Source organism: Fulvia fulva, chromosome 10 (assembly GCF_020509005.1).
Source record: "Fulvia fulva chromosome 10, complete sequence".
Lineage (NCBI taxonomy): Eukaryota > Fungi > Ascomycota > Dothideomycetes > Mycosphaerellales > Mycosphaerellaceae > Fulvia > Fulvia fulva.
In genome coordinates, this window is record NC_063021.1 from 32,526 (window position 1) to 54,880 (window position 22,355).

General features: G+C 54.3%; 9 protein-coding genes across 9 annotated transcripts; 3 read left to right on the forward strand and 6 right to left on the reverse strand.

Moving 5' to 3' along the window:
- Window positions 1–2,812: 2,812 nt before the first annotated feature.
- Window positions 2,813–4,137, reverse strand: CLAFUR5_11682 (Meiotic recombination protein DMC1; the record flags this gene model as incomplete). The annotated part of the gene is made up of 7 exons (XM_047910830.1): window positions 2,813–2,880; window positions 2,935–3,354; window positions 3,403–3,459; window positions 3,509–3,749; window positions 3,799–3,894; window positions 3,948–4,003; window positions 4,053–4,137. The coding sequence occupies 7 exons, from the start codon at window positions 4,135–4,137 to the stop codon at window positions 2,813–2,815; spliced, it is 1,023 nt and encodes a 340-aa protein (XP_047766875.1).
- Window positions 4,138–5,320: 1,183 nt separating this feature from the next.
- Window positions 5,321–6,192, reverse strand: CLAFUR5_11683 (Zinc finger protein GIS2; the record flags this gene model as incomplete). The annotated part of the gene is made up of 4 exons (XM_047910831.1): window positions 5,321–5,761; window positions 5,811–5,935; window positions 5,992–6,033; window positions 6,087–6,192. The coding sequence occupies 4 exons, from the start codon at window positions 6,190–6,192 to the stop codon at window positions 5,321–5,323; spliced, it is 714 nt and encodes a 237-aa protein (XP_047766876.1).
- A 1,806-nt stretch (window positions 6,193–7,998) lies between these two features.
- Window positions 7,999–10,175, forward strand: CLAFUR5_11684 (uncharacterized protein; the record flags this gene model as incomplete). The annotated part of the gene is made up of 3 exons (XM_047910832.1): window positions 7,999–8,507; window positions 8,563–9,009; window positions 9,053–10,175. 3 exons carry the CDS (start codon window positions 7,999–8,001, stop codon window positions 10,173–10,175), a joined length of 2,079 nt encoding a protein of 692 aa, XP_047766881.1.
- A 308-nt stretch (window positions 10,176–10,483) lies between these two features.
- CLAFUR5_11685 (UDP-N-acetylglucosamine pyrophosphorylase) lies at window positions 10,484–12,196 on the reverse strand (the record flags this gene model as incomplete). The annotated part of the gene is made up of 4 exons (XM_047910833.1): window positions 10,484–10,696; window positions 10,748–11,047; window positions 11,106–12,070; window positions 12,127–12,196. The coding sequence occupies 4 exons, from the start codon at window positions 12,194–12,196 to the stop codon at window positions 10,484–10,486; spliced, it is 1,548 nt and encodes a 515-aa protein (XP_047766882.1).
- A 1,654-nt stretch (window positions 12,197–13,850) lies between these two features.
- Window positions 13,851–14,981, forward strand: CLAFUR5_11686 (uncharacterized protein; the record flags this gene model as incomplete). Its single annotated transcript, XM_047910834.1, has 1 exon — window positions 13,851–14,981. The coding sequence occupies one exon, from the start codon at window positions 13,851–13,853 to the stop codon at window positions 14,979–14,981; it is 1,131 nt and encodes a 376-aa protein (XP_047766879.1).
- Window positions 14,982–15,588: 607 nt separating this feature from the next.
- Window positions 15,589–16,065, forward strand: CLAFUR5_11687 (uncharacterized protein; the record flags this gene model as incomplete). Its single annotated transcript, XM_047910835.1, has 1 exon — window positions 15,589–16,065. One exon carries the CDS (start codon window positions 15,589–15,591, stop codon window positions 16,063–16,065), a length of 477 nt encoding a protein of 158 aa, XP_047766880.1.
- A 553-nt stretch (window positions 16,066–16,618) lies between these two features.
- Window positions 16,619–18,056, reverse strand: CLAFUR5_11688 (Tannase; the record flags this gene model as incomplete). Its single annotated transcript, XM_047910836.1, has 3 exons — window positions 16,619–17,329; window positions 17,402–17,755; window positions 17,811–18,056. The coding sequence occupies 3 exons, from the start codon at window positions 18,054–18,056 to the stop codon at window positions 16,619–16,621; spliced, it is 1,311 nt and encodes a 436-aa protein (XP_047766883.1).
- Window positions 18,057–18,818: 762 nt separating this feature from the next.
- Window positions 18,819–20,271, reverse strand: CLAFUR5_11689 (Acyltransferase calJ; the record flags this gene model as incomplete). The annotated part of the gene is made up of 5 exons (XM_047910837.1): window positions 18,819–19,341; window positions 19,395–19,648; window positions 19,699–19,759; window positions 19,816–19,910; window positions 19,957–20,271. 5 exons carry the CDS (start codon window positions 20,269–20,271, stop codon window positions 18,819–18,821), a joined length of 1,248 nt encoding a protein of 415 aa, XP_047766884.1.
- A 348-nt stretch (window positions 20,272–20,619) lies between these two features.
- Window positions 20,620–21,225, reverse strand: CLAFUR5_11690 (uncharacterized protein; the record flags this gene model as incomplete). The annotated part of the gene is made up of 1 exon (XM_047910838.1): window positions 20,620–21,225. One exon carries the CDS (start codon window positions 21,223–21,225, stop codon window positions 20,620–20,622), a length of 606 nt encoding a protein of 201 aa, XP_047767586.1.
- Window positions 21,226–22,355: the final 1,130 nt, after the last annotated feature.

Consider the following 22,355-nt stretch of genomic DNA (forward strand, 5'->3'; position numbering starts at 1 on the left):
GTTATTGGGATGGATCATCTTCACGTGGTGGTGCCGGCGAGCATACTGTTTCATCGCGAAGCTGTGCTACCGGCTACGGGAGTCTGAACACCACTGCACGCCCTCTTCTCTGTCTGCTCTTGACCATTCAATGTGTGCAAGTTGTCACGCGGAATTGACCTCGACCGAATTCTTTCGGCAACATGGCAGAAGTCGATGATGGGTACGAGACAATGATCGAAGGCGAGACCTGGACAATGAAGACTGCCACAAGATCAGCGACAGTCGTAGACTCCCTGTTGTTTACCTCTATTTCCGAGCCCATCATGTCAAGCACGTTTGGCATATCGACTTGGCATTGGCATCAGCTCTGGCGTCGCAGCGATTGTCACTGTAGTCGCTCTGGCTTGGGTCTACACTCATCACCGCAGAGGCAGGAGTCCGGGCAGAGTTGGGGCGACTGAAGAAATGCCCGCTCCACCACAGGATGAGGACAAATATTCACGGTCTTCAGACGACCGCCAGGTCCACGAGCTCGAAGCCCCTGATGATATCCTGGAGCTAGACTGGGAACACAGGGACGAGTTGCCGTCCACGTACGTCGGCACAGAACTGCGTGATTAAGACCCATTGGAGGCCCTAATGCGGTCACATTCAGGATACAAGGCGTGACCCTAACGAGATGGACGACTTGTGCGTGCCAAAAGGTCGAGATCTGAACATACAACGAAATACGGTAGCAGCAATTGACCTCATACTGCCTCGATTCGGATCTTTGGTGCTGCAAGTTCACCGAATACTCCTACTGGGCCAGTGTCCTCCTTCAAATACACCATGCGGCATCTCTGGCCCACTATAAACGCCCTCTTAAATCTGCTTGGGCTCCACGATACGCCACTGAGTCTCTCTATGATAATAAACCCCGCCATGGACACCATCTCCCAAAGGATCGGCACATCCTTCGTAGATAGCGGCAAATCCTCCCTTACAGAATGGGAACCAAACACGATCTTTCTCTCTGCCACTGTAATCGTACATGATCCAGGTGTTGCTTTGCGTGAATACTTTGAGATCAGCGGCTGTCAGGGGTCGGTTGTCTAGCCTGCCGCAAAATGCTTTGGTTGCTTCTACGGCAGCTGACAGTTTCATGGTCTCGGTGGTGGCACAGCAGACGGACCAAAACGCTATGTCACGACAGTCTGGAGGATTAGTGATAGCGGCCAGAAGGTCTATCTCTGAGTCAAGCATGGGCACGGGTGCTGTTGTCTCAACTTGTTCGCTGTCTGGACTGCGAGCTTCATGCTCTTGTGCTGATGTTGGCTGACAGAGTAGAATCGCGCCGAGAAAAATTGTCGGCGGAGTGCTGAGGCTGACCATGGTTCTTGATGCTTGCAATCTAGGTGAAGCTGTATGTTGATACGAAGCACTGAGCATATAACTTGATATGGCATGGTTAAATGGTCAGAAAAGCCGTATTCTTTGTGGCTGGTGTTTGTGTATGCATGCAAAGAATGTTCTGCAATCGTCAAAAACTGTTCCATGTTACACTTTGAGCATTGTGAGTTTTATAAGGGCAGTTTGAGGCTCCATTGTCGCTTGGAATTAGCACATGCGTCGTGCATCGTGCCTTGAGATCGACCAGTGGCTGTATGTGGCCGTCGAAAGTGGTATCTGCCATGACATGAGGATAAGGATCGCCAATAGTACCTTGACTGGAAGAATTGACGTGCGTGCGCGAAGTGATGAGGATCTGGTAGAAAGTGGTCGCCTTCTACGGTGACTGTCTAGCAGCAGACCCACTCCCAGGAACACATACGCAGCAACATGGTGACTTAGTACTTCACTTCCATCCATCAAAAGCCAGAAATGAATGCGTGCTTCCTGCCTCCAAATCCAGACTGCGTGTATGTGGCTGCCCTTGTGACTCGTACTTAAGCCTCCCTTCTTTGATCATCTCCTTATCACCAACCTACACCTCCCACACCCACCTCATCCCAGCCCTCACCACCCTCACCACCAAAAGAGCACCTAGACCACAACCAACATCGACAGCTCGGTCTACACTTTTCATCTCGAACCCCTTTCAGACGTCCCACCCACAAGTACCACCCTCACCACCAAAAAGCACCTAGCCCACAACCACCACCACCACCAACACCAACACCAACACCAACACCAACAGCTCAGTCAGTCAGTCAGTCAGTCTCCAAAACCCACCGCAAACACAATCTCAACCCCTACATACTCATCATGACACCATCGCCGCTCTCAACACCACAGCGCGTCGCGCCACTCACGACATCGATTTCGACCTTGACAAGTGTCAACGGTCCGTATGTACGTATGCGAATGGCACTACTGCGATGAGCCGCGCGACGGCTGGGTCGTCTGCGAGTGTGTCTTACACGACTTCCAGCACTTCTACTCCAGTGTCGCGCGGCGCTTGTCGTGCCGGTGGCTTGAGTGTGGGTGCGAGCTTTGGTGTCGTCGGCATGATGGTCGTATCCTTGTTGATCGTATGAGGTGCTCATGGTGGGAGGTACATTTGGTGCTCCGGCCTTTTACGATCGGGAAGAGTCGAAGACACACACAGGTCAGTTTGGCGAAGGATGATCAAGAGCACAAGCAGCAGAGAGAAAAGTTCTTGGGTATACATTATGCTTACACACCATACATCAGTCATTGAGCCATCAACATCAGCTTCGTACATTGTCCTCTTATCATACATGCGCCCACACACCTCGCTCAATAGCGCAGATCAAAGCAAATCGTGTCGACATGGCGACGGTACAGTAGCAAATCAGTTCGTGAATCGGAAATGTTGTGAGGCAAATCATGCCTTCTCAGGGTCGTTGATGCCGCCGGTGGTGATGACATAGGTAGCTTCACCCTCCGGGCAGTCTGCAGAAACAAGTCAGTGATGGCCATCATCGCTTGCCCAGGGCGTCGACATACCAGGAGAGTCCATCACCTTTGCAACACGCTCCTCGCCGCGGCCTTTGCGGAGCAGTACACGGGTGGTGGATGCGTGAGCAAGAATGTGACCACCAACTGGCTTGCGACCATCGGCACCAGCAAAGAGTGCGCTTGCACCAGGGTCTGACTGGACCTGGTTGGTCATGAATACGGCGATGTTGAACTCTTCTGCGCACTCTGCAAGCTTGCGGAGGTGCTGTGCGAGTTTCTGCTGACGCTCGCTGAGCTCTCCACGGCCAGTGTAGTCGCTGCGGAAGAGATTGAGGATGCTGTCGACGATGAGCAGGCGGTAGTCACCAGTCGAGAATTGCTCAGCCATGCTGCAAAGGATCTCGTGCTGGTGCTCGCTGTTCTTGGCCCGGTGGATGATGATGTTCTCGATGGCTTGCTCTGGGTCGACTGTAAAGGGTCAGTAGGTGCAATTCGAGTTGGTGTACAGCGACTTACCATTGAAGCGCTCAGCAATCTGCATGATACGCTCAGGGCGAAATGTGCCTTCGGTGTCTGTGACAGGTCAGCGGCTGTACGACTCAATGTGAGGAGATGTGCGTACCAATGATTGCCACCTTGCCCTCGGCGCCACTATCGCACTTGGGAAGTTGTGCAGTCACACACATGGTATGGCTGAGCTGAGTCTTGCCACATCGGAACTCGCCATACACCTCGCTGACGCTGCTGGACTCAAAACCGCCACCAAGGATCTTGTTCCAATTGTCGCTGCCAGTGCTGAGGCGGAAGCATCTCTTGCGTTGGTGAAGTAGCTCGGTGCCGGTGATGACGCGGGAACCATTCGGCTTGATGAGTGTCAGTGAAGGCGACAAACAGTCAAGGTGTTGTACGTACCTCGCACTTCTTGGCTGCCTCCTTCACCTTCTCAACCTTGACATCGGAGAAGCCTTTGATCTTGAGTAGCTGTTTCGTCATGCATGACAGTACGGACTGAGTGCGGGTTAGTGACACTGCTGGCAGCCTCCATGATCAACAGAACTAACGCCAATGGTATGGTAGCCATTGGTCTTGAGCTTCGCGATGTCGGAGTTGTTGATGCCTGTGAGATGTCAGTGAAACGATTGTGTGTAGGTGATGGAGATTTTTACCATGATTGAGCAGCTGGTCGACGTCAACGATGAAGTTCTGTGGCTCGTACTCTTCCTCCTCGCCGCTGGCAACGGAAGCAGGCATGTTGGAGGCGGTGGGTGCGGTGGGTGCGGTCGAGACTGTTGCGAGGTTGGAACGTATAGTAAGATCGATAAACAACAAAAAAGCGCTGCAGATCGTAGGGTGTCAATTGAGGAAAAGGATGTTGCCGCTGTTCGTCGAAGTTGTGGTGTGAGGTGAAAGAAGAGAAGAGGCCGAAGATTCGAAAACTTCATCTGGCGACCGCATCTTCGCAAAAGTGGCAGGTGCGCTTCTGCCTGCCGTCTCCTTCCCATATTGTTGCCCGCGGTGGTGTCGTTGAGGAAGTCGCGATGCTGGTCCACGTGGCTCGGCGCAAGCCGAACATGTGAAAGTCAAAGCCAACTTCACATCCCAAGGGCCGTGTACAAAGCTCGTTGGCGCCGATCGCGTCATCTATCCTCGTTAGCCACATCGTTGCTTGAACCATCCAGCGTGCCAAAGTGATGCACAGACTGGAGCGACCTATGCGAAGCGCTCGTAGATTGCCTTGTCTCTGTGATCCGAAGAACCCGACTGCAAAGGTCAGTTGCTGCAAAGATCCGACCGACGTTGGTCTTTGTCAACAGCCCTCGCCCCATCTTGCGCTGCAGATAAGCAGCAGCAAAGTGAACAATGATATGCTCAAATGACATCGATGCCAGAGCTCCCTTGGCGTGATCGCAAGGTTTTCTTTACCTGCGAATGAGTGAGACCGCTCAACGCGTAGCGCAAGGTGCGGAAACGCCTCAGCAGCATCTTTGACCTCCGCAAAACCACATTGCCCCACGTAGTCTGCAGTCTTTTGGGAAATGTTGATCAGAGCGTAGTAGATTTCACACGTCAGTACTTGCTTATAGGTCTGAGCTCTTACACACCGACACAGCTCGCTCTCCACATCCTCCTCCCACATCCGCATCTTGACTACCTTCCACTGCTCGGCACCGCCTGCACATCAACAAAAGGCTGGTGTACCGTCACCGGCTTCATCTTCCGTCTTGTCTCTGCTCCGCCTGGGTATAAGGTATATGCTGGGTCGTGATGGTCGTAAGGAAACTTTTGTGTCGTTGGGTCGTGAGATCGTTCGAACGCTCAATGAAGAGGGTCATGCTGGGTAAATGCTGTCCGAAAAGGAGTTGGCCAGAAGGTATATCTAGGGTCTCAACGTTCAGTGGCCTTCTGGCGTCGAGTATATCCTAGGTGTCTGTGTTTAAGCCACCACCTGTGCTGGAGCAACAGGTGCCAGGGCAGCTGCATCGGGTTGCAGGCCAGTGGTTGGAGTCGGGTTGGCATCGCCATTGATCGCTGGAGCGTCGCCATTGGTGGTGCCGTCGGCCGACTGTGGGCAGTCTCGTGAGATGTGTCCGGCCTCGCCGCAGCGGTAGCAGGTCTTGCCTGCGCTGTTCAGTGGGCCGCCATTGGGAGCAGTGCAGTCGCGTGAGATGTGTCCAAGCTTGCCGCAGGCATAGCACTTCATAGCCTGAGCCTGACAGTCGCGCGCAAAGTGGTTCGGTCCGCCACACTTGTAGCAGGTCGCTGCTCGGTTACCGCCAGCAAATCCACCTCGGAAGTTGCCTCCGCCATAACCGCCGCGAGCTGGGCCGCCAGCGCCGCGACCGACTGGCGCGGAGTTGGGAGTCGGGCAGTTGCGCTGTGCATTATCAGCATGTGTAGCATCCTCACGCAGACGATCTACCTACCGCAAGATGGCCGGGCTGTCCACAAGAGTAGCATCGTCCTCCGCCGGCAGCACCGCCGCTCAGACGTAGCGTAGGGCAGTCAGCCTGAACGTGACCAAGTCCTTGGCAGTGGTAGCATTGTTTCGCTGGATCCATAGTGAGCGCAATGTTCTGTATTGTCTGCGCAAGACGTGCAACTTACTCTCGGTCGTTCTGGGGCTTGGGCAGTTGTTGCTCTCATGGCCTTCATGCAGCGGTCAGTCCACGCTCTTGTCCGCGTCTCAACCCCTTCCTTACCCGGCTGCTTGCAGTTGTAGCACAGTCGCTCGGTGCTCGAGCACACCTCGGCGTAGTGTCCAACATTGCCACACTTGTAGCACGCGCGACGCGAAAGTGAAGACATCCTGCTCTCTCCTTCGAACGACTGCAACTGTCCCTCGTCAGATATGTGTATGGTGTACGTGCGATGCGCAGCGGTCCAGGTGTGTGTCTGTGTCATGTTGCGCCGTAGTGGTGTCGCACAGAGGCGCAACGGCCACGATGCTCATAGGTTGATAAGGAAGGTGGGAGGCTTCGGCGGTGAATGCTCGCGTTGGAGGAATGGCGCATACCTGGTAATACCAACTGGGTCTTCCTGCGCATCTGTTAGCAAGCACCACAAAGAACGCGCAGAGTGCAATGCCGCAAAGCGTGATTGAATGCGCATCTTGCCGAGACCTCAAACAACACTCGGCTCTTCTCGGCGTCTTCGGCGATGGGCCAGGGTGTGAATGTGGATGGGTGGTGGGTGGTGGCATACCTTCTCTGCTCTCGGCTTCCTGCTCTCTCTCCGTCCTCGCACCTCTGTCCACGGACAAACTGGTGAATAGCAAAGAACGAATGGTGGTGATTGACGAGACAGCAAAGACGGAAGTCGTGTGGGAAAGATGTGATGGGCGCAGAGGGCAAAATGCTCCCCACCTTCCTTCCTCCACATGGTCTCTCGGCTGGAAGCTGTCCAATCACATGCGGGCAATGTCACGATGCGAACTCTGATCTGTCGCCAACAACAACGAGCACACGCGACTTCCACCTGTCATGATCGTGTCGTGGCCACTTTCTCGATCAACGCGTCCTCCCCAGCAGTCACTTCTTTATGGCCACACTCCTCTTGACCTGACCGATGCTCTCTCTCCACCCTCCAACCGAGTGGGCTCAACGAAGCAGCCCTGCTCAAGCCGGTACCACAGAACCCACCGGGATAGCTGCATGAAATGCGGATCGTTGCCCCGTCGGCAAGGTCATCTTGAGCCGACACCATACCATTGACCCTTGTTCGACTTGACTTGACAAAGGCCACCAAGGCGAGGGGCGTTCTGGCACAGCTGTCGAATGCCGAAGTCGTTTGCGACCTCTTGATGGCCTTGAATGCATGTCCTGGCCTGGTTCATGCTGTGCGTGGTACAGCAGCGAGGATCGTCGTACATCGCGCTCGCTCTCCAGTGCCGGGGAAAGTCGACCGCAGTCAGTGAAGGAACTGTCTGTCGTCCTGGCGGAGAACCAGTGGAATATATACTCGATACATCATGCAGTGATATTTGTCTGGTCGACGGCTGTCCATCGCGGTCTTGGACCGGATCAAGTGGAAGAACGAGATGCGACCGCGCTGCGTCGTGAGCGAGAAGCATTCCACCAAGGTCACTTTTTGCTGCAGCCGACCTCGCAATGCTTCATCAACAAAAGACATACGACAACGCGCTGTAGCTCGACTGCGTCTATCGGACCCTGCTACTTAGCGACATGCCAGCTTACCAAAGGGATCGCTTGCGCTTCAATAACGAGTCGAAGCGCTCGGCGGCGATCAACTTTGTCATGAACCCTCGCATGTTTTGGGCACCATCGTTACTGACACCATCATGCCGTCGCGTCAGAGCAGTGAGTACCGGATCTGTACCGCACGGTGGGAGTCACAGCTTGATGTTCTCACTAGCGGTTGCTGAAGCACATTTGCTTCTGAGCCAACGTTATTTACGATCGTTTCCTCACTACTGACGACACATGAGATAGGGACGTCAGTAACATTACTGGCTGAAATAGCTTCAACGTACAGTGTGATCATGGTGATCAAGCGCCGACCGCGTTATAACGACCTTGCCGGGCGGCTACGTGCAAGCGCCCACAATGTCAAACTCAGCCAGGCTCGCGAGCAGGCGGCACAGCATTGATTTCGATGTATATCCTCCCAGAAACACGCTACTTCCGCACAGTCTGCAAGTCGAAGTCGTGCCCGGCTATATCTACACCTGAGATGAAGTCTGGACTGGACCAAGAAAGGCGTGAAAAGCTGCCACGTGCAACAAGCATACACTACACCACTCCGACAATCTTGGTCCTGTCCCTTCTTGGCGGGATCTGCTTCGCTCTGGGACATCACATCTTCTACCAAAGTCTGAATGGAAGGCCTGCTCTCAACGAAGCAGTGGTTCTCAAGGTATCTCATCAAAGGTTTAACCTCGCCGTGGGTAACGCGCTCGCATTTGCTGTCAAAGTGTCCCTCGGCATCGCTGCATCTACGGCATACTATCAGGCGTTTTGGCGGACAGCTCGGAACTCCAAGAGTGGACAAAAGTTGGCGACGCTAGATGCGACGTTCTCGGTCTTGGAGGATGCGACCAGCCTGATCAATGTGACTGTGTGGTATCGTTATCCTCTGATGTTCACGATTGCAGTTTTGGCATGGTACAAGGCCCTCCCAGAGATCGATCATCATTGGTTCGAGTCTGACATGCAGCAGGTGCATCGCACTGGCATCAATCATCACACCCTCAACACTAACCGTTCAGAACGTCCTGCGAGTCCCTGCTTTGACCGAAAATCTTGAAGCACCAAACCTCGACTTCGCCAGCTTCGACTTCCTTGCTCCAATGATCTACAACGGCTCAGAGCAGTCCTGGCAGTATTTTGGCATCAACGACGCTGTCAAACGCATCGCATCCACGACCATGGTAGGAGGGGAGATACTCCCCATCAGCGCGCCCTCCGGCTATGCGAATGCCAGCTGGACCATCGACTTCTTCGGTCCATCTCTGACCTGCGGCAACGCAACGCAGGAGGACGAGCGCGCGATCTGGTACAATGTGCTGGATAGTATCAAGCCAACACAGACCGCCCCTCCATACTGGCCATGCTATGAGCTCAATGCTTATGCGTCGTGGTCGAACAACCCGACTACTTGGCTTCCGTACGATGACAAACAAGGGTGAGTTGATACTGCAAGCGACCAGCTACGGCACAGCTCAGCGTATGTTCGTTGCCTCAACACCGTGGTCAGCAGAGCAGTTCCAGCGGATATGCGGCTTTGGCGAAGAAACCAATATCGTTCGAGAGATATACGGCAAGCCGGACAGTGCCGAGGACCCATACCTCTCCGAGCTGTTCGATACAGCGTCCCTTGTTGAGTGCAAGGCCGTCAATGCTTCTTACACCGTGCACTTCGACTACATCAACGGCCAACAGAACTTAACAATCAACATCGACAAGTCCTACAACCCCTTAATCCCCATCTACAACGTAACAGGCCCCGCTCCAACAGCCTCAAACCCCTCAACCCATCAAAGCAGCGAAGCGGCAGACCCAACCTGCAGTACCTGGAACGCCCACAAATCAAGATGCACCTTCTCCGCCACAACCCTCCGCACCCTCTCCTACCAATCCATCACCGACGCCTTCTCCACCATCCTCCATGGAACCCTAACAACCTCCAACCCCTCCGTCCAACACCTCCTCTTCCCCCACAGCGACGTGCCCAAAACCCGCCTCACCTCCACCAACGACCTCGCCTGGATCCCAGCCTACTTCCACTACCTCACGCCCCACACCATCAACCTCACCGCCCAACTGGAGCTCCAAGCCGGGACCCAATACGTCGGCCTCTCCAACACGAAATCCACCTCCACCCCCCTCCAAGGCTCCCTCGCCACCGCCATCGAGGACCTCTTCGCGAATTATACCATCAGCCTGATGAGTGATCCCTACCTCCTGCCGAATTACACCTCCCCCCGCGCCCCGCAACGCTTCCACGCCGTCACGCTGGAAGCTGACCATAACGTCTACGAGTACGACTCTGCGACGTTGTGGATTGCGTATGGTGTCGCGATTGGCGTCGCCACTCTGATAACGGTGGTAGGACTGGTGGTGATGTGGCTCAATGGGGTGGCGTATGATGGGAGATTTTCGACTGTGTTGAGGGTGAGTCGCGAGGCGAGTTTGGAGGTGAAGGATGGGGGAGGGGCTGTGGGGCTGGGTGAGGATGAAGTTGATGATGGACGACAAGCGTTGTCGCGGGAGCTGGGGGAGGGGGTGGTGAGGATGCGGTGTGGGAGGGGGCGAGGGCGAAGGCTAGGGTGATGTTTGTAGAGGTGGTGTTTGCTGTAGGGATGGCTTTAGCGTATGGTTGTCTTTACTGTATGATGGTCCTTACGTATGATTATTGGTACCGTATGACAGTCCGCACCGTACGTTTACCCTTACCGTATGACTGAAAATGGTCAAAGTCATTCTGGACTGTTCATAGCGCCTCGCGCTTCTTTCATTCTTTCATATCGTATCTATCATATCTTAAGTCCTGTCTCATCACCAGTCTCGAGTTTTGCCTGTCTCGAAGTTTTCGCTGATACGCCCATATCGCCGAATGTCTTCGCGAAGCTATGTGTAGCTCAATCTTGCTCCTTCTCAATGACGGCAGGCGCCTTGATCTCACGGCCCTTCAAGAACTCGAGACCTTCGCCGGCGTAGGAGATGAGAGGTGAGACTTCGACACCTGTCTCCTCGCTCTCGCTGACCACGATCGCGCCTGCGCCTTCGAGGAAACGTTGGCCTTGCTTGAGGATGTCCTTGCGTGAGGTGTCTGGGTCGTCTTCGCCAGTGCCCTGTGATCTATGTGAGTATGTCTTTGGGTCATGAGCACATTCTACGCTCACCTTTGCATTCTTGAGCGGCGAGAACTCGTCCTCGCGCTTGACCTCCATACAGGCGAACTTATCCATGGACAAGAATGGGAAGCAGTCAAACACGAACTGCTCTAACTTGATACCGTTCGGCTTCTCCGGCTTGACGGGGTTGCCCTTGTCGTCGACAGTCGGGATCTTCTTCTTGGCGACGTGATGTGGCAGCCGGTGCGACCACTCTGGGATGGAGTTGAGAAAGTCGAAGCTGTAGTAGTGGTTGACGATGTTGGCGGCGCGGAACTTGAGAAGGCTGGAGTCTTTGGAGTCCTTGGCCTGCGACGCTATATCAGCACGAGTTCCCAGCATAGGTGAAACAAACGTTGTAACATACCTCTGCAGTCTCTTGGTCGATCTCAGAGTACTCCAGCACGTCTGGCTTGCCGTTCTTCTGCAGGATCAAGCCGACGCTCTCCTTGGCATTACGCTTTCGCACCACCTTGGTTGCGATCGAGACATCCTTCTCTGCGCTGAAGCCAATAAATGTGGGATCCGCGACACGCACCAAGCAGTTGTCCACGCAGTACGCGTGAATATGCTTGACACCACGCTTCTCCATATCTCCAACAACACCCGAGCCAATGAGGGCAGCATACAGACCGCCATTGCCATCTGGAGCAAGTGCAACCTTGCCCTTACTCTCAAGCAGGATCTTGCCCTCCATGGTGACGCATGGCAGCACTCCCTGCTCGAAGAAGATGACGTTGTTGCGGTTCAGGCCAAAGTACTGCTTCTCCTCGAAGAAGTCTTGTGTTGGCGTTCTTGTAGGACCAGATGTCATGATGTACCATGGGATCGTCACCTCTTTCTTGTCGTGGATCTTGCTGGCCAATTGTTGCAGCTTGCCAATGCGCTCTGCCTGTAGCTGGAACAGACTCTTGTGACTTGGGAGCTCAATGTCGTAGCAACCCTTTGGCGCCGAGCTTCCCAATCGTGTACCTTGACCTCCTGCCATCAATACCACACCCACCTTGTTCTCCGAGATCAGCTTGAGGCCTGACTCGTGCCAGCTGTGCAGCAAAGCCTCCTCGCTGTCAATCGTGGATGTGGTAGCATTGTCGGGGAGGGTCTCGAGGTTCGGTGTCTGGTCTTCGGATGCGGGCTTCGGTGGGGGTAACGCCTTGTTGGTGATGTTGTTGATGTATCCTGGGTCGATGGGTTCGAGCTGGTGGTACAGGCTGCCCTTCTCGTGGTCGCTGAGCGCGTGCCAGAAGCTGAAGACTTGTCCTTGACCAGCCTTCTCGTACTTTTGCTTGAGAGTGTTGTACGCCTCCTCGGAAGGTGCCGTCAACTGCGTCTCTGTGGGATGGCGTCAAAGGGCTGTTTGTGTATAGCTGCAACACACCGCAACGTACCTGCATCGTGGCTGCCGCCTAGGTTGAGGGCAGCGGCGGCGTGGTGGGCGAGAAGCTTGATGGCGTCCATGCTGTGTCTGTTGTTCCTGTGCGATGGTTATGCAGAACAAGATCGGTACGGGAAGAAGAGAAGCAGCTCTTTGTTTGTGCTCCAACAAAGCTGGGCTATGCAGGCACGGCAGGGCACGAGCTCGTGTTCCATCATCGTGGCGGGGCTTTGCTGGTGTCTGACATCCCATCAGCATGCTGATGTGTGCACCACCACAAAATGCTCAAAGCGGTACCAGTCATGGCTCCTGCTGGCCTGCTGGGCCTGTGGCATTGACGCCATTCCCAATCAGCCCTCGCAGCAGACGATGATGCTCATGTACCGGCTGCCGCTCATGCCAAGGACACCACGGCGAGTCTATGACCATTGATAGTGAAGTCTCGAGAAGGAGCTGTAAGACCATGGTTCTGGAGGCTGCGGGGGCAGCAGGTCTGATCGGATTCTCTGGCGACTACTTGGCCGTGCAGACCATCCACAGCGTTGCCCAGGAGTCGCGATGATATGGCCACTCGTGGCGAAAAGCCGGGTCATTTCTCAAGAAGCCGACAGTGGCAGATTTATGCCGACATGATGTAGACAAGCTCCGGGCATATCTGGCAACACAATCTTCTGCCCATGTGCGTGGACTCTATCTTTCACCTTGCCAAGGACACGAAATCTGCAATTCTCACGTGGCACGCTGATGCACTTCAAGTATCACGTCGAGAGCCAACATGTGCCGCATTCTACTTATTCGCAACTTCGTGCGACGACTGAAAGATTGCATGCTGCCCAAAGCCTCAAAGGCCACCACATCAGATGAGCCCGTCCACTCTGCTGTGCCCGCCCACGCTGCAGATCCGGATCAAGACCTCGACGTCGTTTCGTTATTCGGCACTGCAACTCAAGGACACCTACCCATCTCACCGTCCTGCTGGCAACATCGCAGAAAGAGTTTGACTCACAATTCTGCCACAATTCTGCCTCGTCAGCGTCGTAACATCAGGCACTCCACTGCTGCAATCGGACCTCGCTACTCAGCCACATGCCAACGTGTTGAAGCGACGGCCAGCGCTTCGATGGGCAGACGAGGCGCTTGGCAGCAGCTCACAATTGTGCCATAACTCTTTGCCGCGGGAGACGTGCGTGGGGCTGGTAGACAGTGCCTGTATATGGTTGCGAAAGCATGCCTCCGGTAGGTCTCCAGAGGCTGCGAAGATGGCTGTGCTTGACATGGCCCATGAGCTGTTCGACTGGAAGTCGATAGAAAAGTCTACGTCGACTGGGCGCACAAAGGGTCGTACACAAAGAGCTCCACGGCGATCCAAGCTCGTGCGTAAGACTGCTGCTGCTGGGGTGCTTACGATACAGGCACTGGAGGAGCGAGGTAAGAGCGCGGCTTCGGCACGTGTGAGAGCTGATCCGAAGAGGACTGCTGGAATTTGCCTGTCGCATCCACCATGAGACCTGACCCTCTCTGGCAAGATTACGGTTCGAAGAGCACGTCATGCCGTCCTTTCTGTTGCGCTGTGGAAGTTTCTGGGTCGTCTGAGAAGGTGCTGCAAACAACGAGGCACGCCATGTCTTCTGGCGCAGACGGTTGAAAGCGAGCGAGCAAACAGACAACTTGCTGCATATACGCTGGGGGGGGGGGTTCCTCACCGGGCTCTTACACTCACCCAACACCACTTCCAAGATGAGCACCACTCAGCAATTGGAAAACTTGCTATCTGTAAACGAGGCTATTGTTGTGCAGCTCCAGGCCAACAATGACAGTCTTAGAGGTCATATTGACGCTCTGCGCGCTGCAGCTGGCCGACCACCGCTACGCACAATCCGCTTCATGGAGTTGCCCACCGAGCTACGGACACGCATCTACGACCTCAACATGGGCTCGGGTAAGGTGTTCTTTCCTCCAACGCTAGAGGAGGACACGAGATACCAAGATCGCGATGGATACGATGAGCCTAACTGGTCGCTTCTCCAGACCGGTCAGGAAGTTCGAGATGAGGCCGCTGACACTCTATTCGCCAACAATACAATCATCGTGAGTACGGACTACTACGACGACAGGATTCTGAACTCATGGAATGCCATTGCTGGCGGCGTGCCGGATCACCAACTGGACCGCTTGCTGCTTGCCCACCTAAGACGCATCAGCATCACCTTCGACTTTCGCGACAAACGGTTCGGGGACATATATTTCCTCAATGCACTGCGACCCAGTGTACCCGCCAGCAGAAGAAGGAAACGTTACCCTACTGACGAGAGCAAGATCTCTGCGTCCCACGAAGCTGGTCTTGGCGTGTATTCCTGCCACTGGTCTAGTCTCCTCAACCTCATGACGGAGTACTCCCCTAAGTTGAGGTGGCTGCAGATCGATCTCACATACTGCAACTGCGAGCAAGGCTGCCATCGTCTAGTGGATAGATGTGTTGGACCGGCTATAGACTATGCCTCATTCGGGTCGCCAAACCTCGAGACGATCGAGGTTCTTGGCACTCAACACCGTTCGGAGCGAGACCTGATCACCTCGAGACTTGCGAGGAGACTGTACGAGCACAACTTTTTCGATCGGCAGGATGGAGATTTCGAAGGCGCTCACAGAGCGATGAAGCTGCGATACAAGCGGTTTGATTACGAGCAGCACCGGAGCTCTACCATCCACGGCTACACGGTCGACACTGTGGACGACATGGCAGATGAGGAGGTGGATCTCGAGACTGAGGTTGAAAAGTGTCGGGAGATGGTGTGGCAGGAATCCGTAAATTGGGCTGTCCTTCGAGTCATTGAGCATGACGATCGGTGGAAGAAGCCATGGTGGTAGTTTGGACAATACGACACATATAGCGCTCCTCCTGACACGGCCACTGGAAGTAGATTCTGAGGAGCAAAGTTGCGTTGAAGAGAAAAGCTCAGACCATCACGTCAAACCTACAGTGCAGACATAAGGTAATGTGTGAGATGGCCTAAGGCATCTTTACATCGAACCCGGTACATGCCAACAGCGGCTAGTCTGTATAGAAGGGTATGCGTGAATGTGTGCAACAGTCTCACACATCAACAAGCTGGAGCACAATGGCGCTTGAACAGAATTTGATCACCGTGCAGCTGAACAGTGAGCCGCTTCACACCTCACTACTCGGTGTCACTGCACGTTCGGGAGCAGTTGTCGCCGATGGAACGGACGACTCATTATTGCAGCCAAATCAGCGAGTCCTCGTGGCTTCTTGGCGTAGATGACAAGCTGGCGGACAACACGGACAACACACATCCCATACACAGAGAGCACACCTTGCCGATCCCCTCCTCAATGACACCCCCCCCCCAAGCATCCTCGCATATCACCGCCCCCCCCCCTCACAGCTCGCACCATCCTCCACCACCACCTCAATACTCCCTCAGCAGCCCGACCAAGCTGTAATATCCTCAACATGGGCTGCGAAACAACCCTCGGCGCTGCAGCCATCCAACTGTTCCACCACGCTCCGCCTAATGCGAAGATCTTCGCAACATCGACAATGTCTCGACAGCGTGATCTCTTCCAGCGAGTCTCGCAGACGTTTGGACTAGGATGTGTTTACGCTATCGATAGGGGTATTGAAGACTTGGTAGACAGTCTGAAGGGGGATGCGGATGCTTACGGCGCTTCTGCGGAGACGGAGGGTAATAGATTTGATGTTGTCGTCGATGCTGTGGCTGGTGGGTTGCCGAGGCGGGATGTGTTGACACTGTTGAAAGAGGGCGGGGATGCGGTGGATCTTGAGGGACAGGAGGTCGACAAGGAGATGTTGGACGACTTGGACACAGCGGGAAAGAAGGAGCTGGAGGACATGCTGGTCGAGGCGGCGAGGGTGTTTGATGTGTACGTAGAGCCGCCGACAATGTGTGGATTCTCGGATGAGCAGTAGGATATCTGGACTGGAGTGCAGAGCCCGTGTGCCCCAAGATGATGCTGTCGCGGTTGCGAAGTCGCAGCTACAAGTCAACTGCTACGGTTGGGGTATCATGCTCTGGCCGTATATACTGCATGCTCATGCATGCTATAGCCGAAGCTCAGAAGCTGTCGTGTAACGTATACGCACCTCCAAGCTGAACCGACCAGCAATGTCAGCAAATATGCACAAATGATCAGTCGAACAACTCCTGTCGAAGACCAACCCCCAAACCCAAATGCAAAATGCCATACACCATCCATCTGACCAACATACTCCAAAACACCCCAACCTTGCCCATCAACGGCCTCGCTTACGAGGGCACCTACACCGACACCCCACCCATCTCAGCTCCCTACAACCGCAAGCTCATTCTCCTCAGCAGCAAAGACCGCGAAGATGACCCTCCCCTCAGCAATATCTACACCTACCCCTACGGCAGCCAGCACGTGTGGTCCATTCCCGAGATCATGACAGCTCAAGACGCATGGTCTCATCTCCAAGCTCTCTTCGTAGCCCGAGATGCGATTTACAAGGGGATCAACGTGATGACCGCACGAGGGACGCATGAGATGCCTGAAGAGAGAAACATCCTTGTACTGGGTGGAGAGACACGGTCCGTTGCTGCTGCTGTGCAAATTTTGAAATTCTTGCGTGGCGAGGCTAGGATTGTGGTTGTTGACATGTCCCACGGTGAGGGAGACCTTGTCCAGCGTAGTGCATCGACACCGACGCCTTTGAGGGAGAGGCTTTCATCTTCGACTTTGTTGAGGAGGTACTGGATCCATTCGGCGCCGATGCCGCTGATGGCTGCGACGTCGTAGGAGCCGGGGGCAGTGTTGTAAGTACCTGCGGCGTTGGGGGCGGCGTCTGTGCCGGGTTGGAAGCCGACGTAGAGGTGTCTGTTGTTACTGTCGTAGGGACCGTTTTGGACTGCGAGGAAGACTGCGACGTCGTGGGCGGTGACTGTGCCGTTGGCGGCTGGGCTTGAGCCTGAGACTGCGCCGGTGATCAGATTGATGGACGTGGAGGCGGCGCAGGAGTATGCTTTGCCGATGGCAGCTGTGGCGTTGTAATGGAGATGGCAGAGGTCCGATCGTGCGACTACACCATCGGTCTTGCCATCGAGCGCATCGCAGGCAGCGATCGTCTCATTGACGATCTTGGCGAGAGCGCAGCTGTTTGGAGCGTATCCGTTGAGGTCAGCAGTCTCGAAAATTTGTGGCCAGTCATGGTGCGGCTGTTAGAAAGCCTGGCGGAAAGCAGGAGCACCGATAGCAGCTCCATCGAACTGATCAGCGTAGCGCTGAACCTGTGACCATCCATCGCATCCGCCTTCGCTGCATCCTTGGTAGTATGCATAGAGCTTGGAGGAGTTGTAGAAGTTCTTCGAAAGACCTTTGCCGATCTCTGTCATTTCGTGGACTGAGAGGTAGCCGAGGTTGTTAGGCATGTCGTAGTTGATGCTACCATTCACAGTCAACATCACCTCTTCCAGCTCGCGGCCCCAGCCCATGCCGCCATCTGTGCAGCCTGCTGCGGCGCCGTAGACGAGGCCTCCATCGAGTCCAGATGCACCAGAGTTGATTGCGAAGCCACCACCGCCGGTCGCGAGGAAGCGTCCTTCGTACTGAGATGGCTCGGGGAGGTAGTAACAGACGTTGACCTGCAAGTGAATCAGCGCAAATTCCATCAGTGACCTTTGTATAGGGTTGACTTACACTGTCCGACTTCCCACCATGGGAGTAGTTGACAGTCACATTGCAGTAATTGCGTCCACTGGTTGCTGGGTAGTCGTCGCCGGCCTCAACAGAAGCATTGTAAACTCCAGCAGCTGTGACATCGCCATAGTTGATGCCGGTGATGCAGGGAAGAGCGCTTTTGACATTCGAGCTGCTGCAAATGCTTGACAGACTGGGCGCCGATGCCGCGGTAGCACCTGCTACTGAAACGAAAGTACGCTTCATGTCGACCTTGATAGGAAGTGAATGTAACGAATGGAGAGGAGCGAAGGGTGCAGAAACGAATACATGGAACGGACGTGTCTCAGATGTTATGCTTACCTCGAACCACGCCTTCGGATAGGCAGGGCAGCATAGGGTAACAGAAGACGTGCGTCGCCGCCGTGACGCGGCCTATAGTGGCCTTTGATACACAGTAGACTGCTTCAAGCCAGATCTACGCAAGGCTGCACTTGTTGCATAGGGAACACTCGGAGGATCGCACTCGTTCCTCATCACGGAGCAATGCACTGGGCACGACTTCCCTCGGATCTAGACATAGAACCATCCCACTCGGCAGGTATCCATCAATGCGAGGTGGCACCGATGGCTTCTCTTGTGCAGTCTGATTCATCTTGCTCCTCGGCCGACAAAACTCTTGATTCGGAGAAACAGGCAAGGACGTAGATCGGCGAGGCCTGGGAGAGGACGATGTCGGAGGTGACGTTTGACGGCATGTGTGCGCCGTTCGAGATGTCATGAGGCGTGCAGACGCAATAGTGCTGTGTTCGAGGAGTGATGAGGTCGAAAGAGGAGGTGATGTCGAAGGACGTGAAAGCATTTCTTGGCACAGCGTCAGCAACGACTTCCCACGCTCTCCTCTCTTCCTTCCCGACCACAACACCAGTCAACTTGCTCATCGTTGTACTGGACATGGCGAGATCTCAATAGAATAAACTCCATTACATTCTCACATAACTACACACTGTCCAAATATCCAAGCTTATATCAAACCGACGCATATACAGCAGACTCACAAGCAGCCCACTGCCCAAGCACATTCAGATCCAAGAACGGCATCTGCTGACTGGCAATCATGCCCGCGACTCCCTTCTCCCTATCACACCACCAATACAAATTCGCCAGCCCAGCCCACCAAGCAGTGTTGCTGCCTCTTCCCGTCGCTCCAGGCTCTTGCGTTAACATGAAGCTGAGACCCCATCCCTGGGGCGGGTTGCCTTCCTGTGGGTACAGCTCGGGAGTAGAATTGGTCTGGTCTCGCTTCGCATCTGGAATGCCTTGACGGGCGAAGTTGGGCATGTCAGGGACCTGGTTCGTCCACATTGCTTTGACGGTCTCTTCCTTCAGGATGCGGTTGCCTGTGATGGGTGATCTACCATCATTGAGAAGCGCAGCAAGAACTTGGACGTATTCCGCTGGCTTGGCAAAACAGCCGGCACCACCGCTGTGGAAGAGACGTGCTTGTTCCTCTTTGGTGTCGGCGAGGAGTGGTTCGCGGAGGATGTGGTCGCTGTCAATGAATCAGCAAGTCAAATTCGGGAGAGGTGCTGTCACCGGACTTACCGCTCTTCACTCTTTCCCGAAGGATCGCCTGGCCACTTTTGGTGCATATATGCGAGATTCTTCTTCATGTCTTCCGCCGGGAACATGTTGATAGCTTTGAGACCAAGAGGCTGCATGATGTTGTTCTGGATCCAATCGTTCAGACGCACACCAGTGGCACGCTCGAGGACAATGCCGGCCCAGTCGATGTTTGTGCCGTACTCCCACTTTTCACCTGGCTGGTGGACAAGTGGCATGCGAAGGATATCTCGGATCTGGAACAAAGGTAAGCGCCGGTACGTTCAATGCTGGTGATACTTCCTACATCAGCTTTGAAGCAATCATAGCCTATGGGACGACCGTGCTCGCGCAGTGTTGGGTGGAAGCTGATGAAGATCAGCGGTTCTCCCAACTGTTGAACTCCCATCGTAGTAACACTCACAACTCATAAGCAAAGCCAGCAGTATGTGAAAGCAACATCCGCAACGTTATATCGTTCTTGCGCGGTACAAGGGTACCATCCGGCTGCAACACTTTCTGGACAACATCAGCAACCATGGTCATATTGGGATTCTCTACTCACCTTATCATTCAACTCTGGACACAGCTGATGCACCTGCTTCGCATCATCCACCCTCAATTGGCCCCTCTCCACAGCCTGCATACACGAGATCGTCGCAAGCAGCTTGGTACAGCTCGCAATCCAGAAGACGGTATCCATGTCCATCGGCTTGCTGCTACCGGATCCGATCCCCTTCTTTCCGGACGGGCATGCCGCAATCTGTTCTCCATTCTTGTCGATCGCCACAAAGACAAGACCAGCGATACCAGTAGACGGGTCGCCAGTCACACTGTCGAGGGACTCTTGGCAAGCCTTTTGAGCTTTTGCGTTGACCATGGCTGCCGGTGTGGATATCTATGATCCAATCGAGACGGCTGCACAGGTCTGAAAGCACAGTATCTATACATCTCGACGAAGCGGAGTCGTCAGAGGAGTCGTTGCCCAAGCCCGTCGCCCGGCGGCTCGAGACGTCTGAAAAGGGAAAGAAGCTACAGGGTTGCAGCCATTGGGAAGGCGAGCTACCCTGCTTTGAGAAGCGGAGGTTCTGGAAGCGGAGCCGCATGGACAGAATGTCTTCGGTATTACTGATCCGAGACGAGATTGATAATAGCGAAGGTGGTTTGACTGACTACTGTCCGTAGGGTATGGTCTGCAAAGGGACAATCGGCGTGTTCGGAGTGAACATCATAGCATTTCCTCCTTCGCACCAAGATCGTACAATGCCGCCGCCCTCCAAGCCTCATACCGACGATGCAGCTCTGCTCCACTCGGATTAACGTGAGAAGTACTTGTAACCTGCTCGAGCAAGTCCCTTATATGCCGAACATAATGCTCAAGACGCCATCGTCCAGGCTCCTTCGCATAGAAAAGTATTCGTTCCAAGGTCTCTGGACGGTGGTTCACTTCACGGACTAGATCCCACAGGGTCGGGCTCAGGCTCTCATCGAGTGGCGGGATGTTGTGGAAGGTGAGCAGCAGACTTATGAAAGAATACTCGACGAGCCGCAGCCAGGCTACCAAGGAGCGGAAGTCCATGTTGCGGACCTCGATCTCGAAGCGATGATTTCCTGGCGAGATCGGTTGGGTGAATAGTGCTTCGTCGTTGTGGTGTGCGGCGGCGCGGGCGGCTGATTCGGTTGCCTTGTAGCTGAAAGCAGTGTCGGTGGCTTGGACTTGTAGAAGAGCGTGGGTCAAGTTGGGTCTGGATGGCCGAGTGAGGTCATTATCGGCAGAGGGTTGACTGCACCGCCTATCAATAGGTGCCTCTTCTCGACTTGAAGGAGCAGCCATGGTGCATTGAGCTAAATTCCGGTGCACATATGCTTCGTACGCCATCCTCGAGCTTTTTGTGACACACTGATCTCACATGCGGTACAGTGAAGACGTAGCAGATGTTCGATCTCGCCTGCCAAGTCTTGTGTCTCTTCATGTTCAGCGTGAGGAAATCTGTGTCAACATCTTGCTGTGGTGAAGACTGCGAGCATTAGACCGATCTTCATCTTACCACCAAGACATCATTGCCTCATATTGGCTCCTACCCACGGTATGTCATAAACCCATGTGATCAGTCTTGGTTTGTACTCGTCCATATTCACTTACACGGATTACACAGTCTTTTCGGTGATCTAGCTCAGTGGTCAGAGCGCATACTATCCAAGCACCACTGTACAGGGTTCGTGCCACGCCTGACCCGTGCACAGCAGCTGAAATGTTGTGAGAGGTAGATGCAGCCAGCAGCAGGTGTTCAGTTCCAGTCTAGAGTTGATTGTATCTTTTGCTTCTGCGACGTCGTTCGGTTGTGCACTGTCTGGAGATTAGAACGACCACGGCTGCTCCAGAAGACATGTGAGCATGTAGCAGCGTCCTGTGACGAGCGGTTCAGGTAGAACACGTTCGGTTAGCTCACGCGACGTCTCCCCAGCATTGAACAGACGCAATCACCTGCTCCTTAGCTGGAACTTCACGGTTTCCAAATTCCTGATCCTCCTCCCCCATACCCTGCTAATTCCAGCCGGCCGTGCCATCGATCGATCCACCTTCACGCATAGATCCAATGCGTCGATATACCTCCCTGTCACATGATATGCGCTCGAGGAGAATATGGAGCAACACATACATGCCCGAGGAATAAAAGGTGTCAGAGTCGCCCGCGGCTGGCATCAAGCAGTGGCTGTGCTCTGTGCTATCCTGGAGTATGTTATCTCGGTTACTGTCTGACGATCGTCGTGAGCTGATTCGACGCCTGGAAAACCTGTAGGAAAGAGCTCCGGACCATCTAATCGACAGCGCTCCCAGAACACTTCCCGGCGGATAAAGTGCACGTCGCAGCGCGCAAGCAACCTCTCTTGAAACACTCAGGCCCGGCGGTGCAATGGCGCTCTGGCTATGTTGCGATACCAATATACAGTGTCGATTAGCTC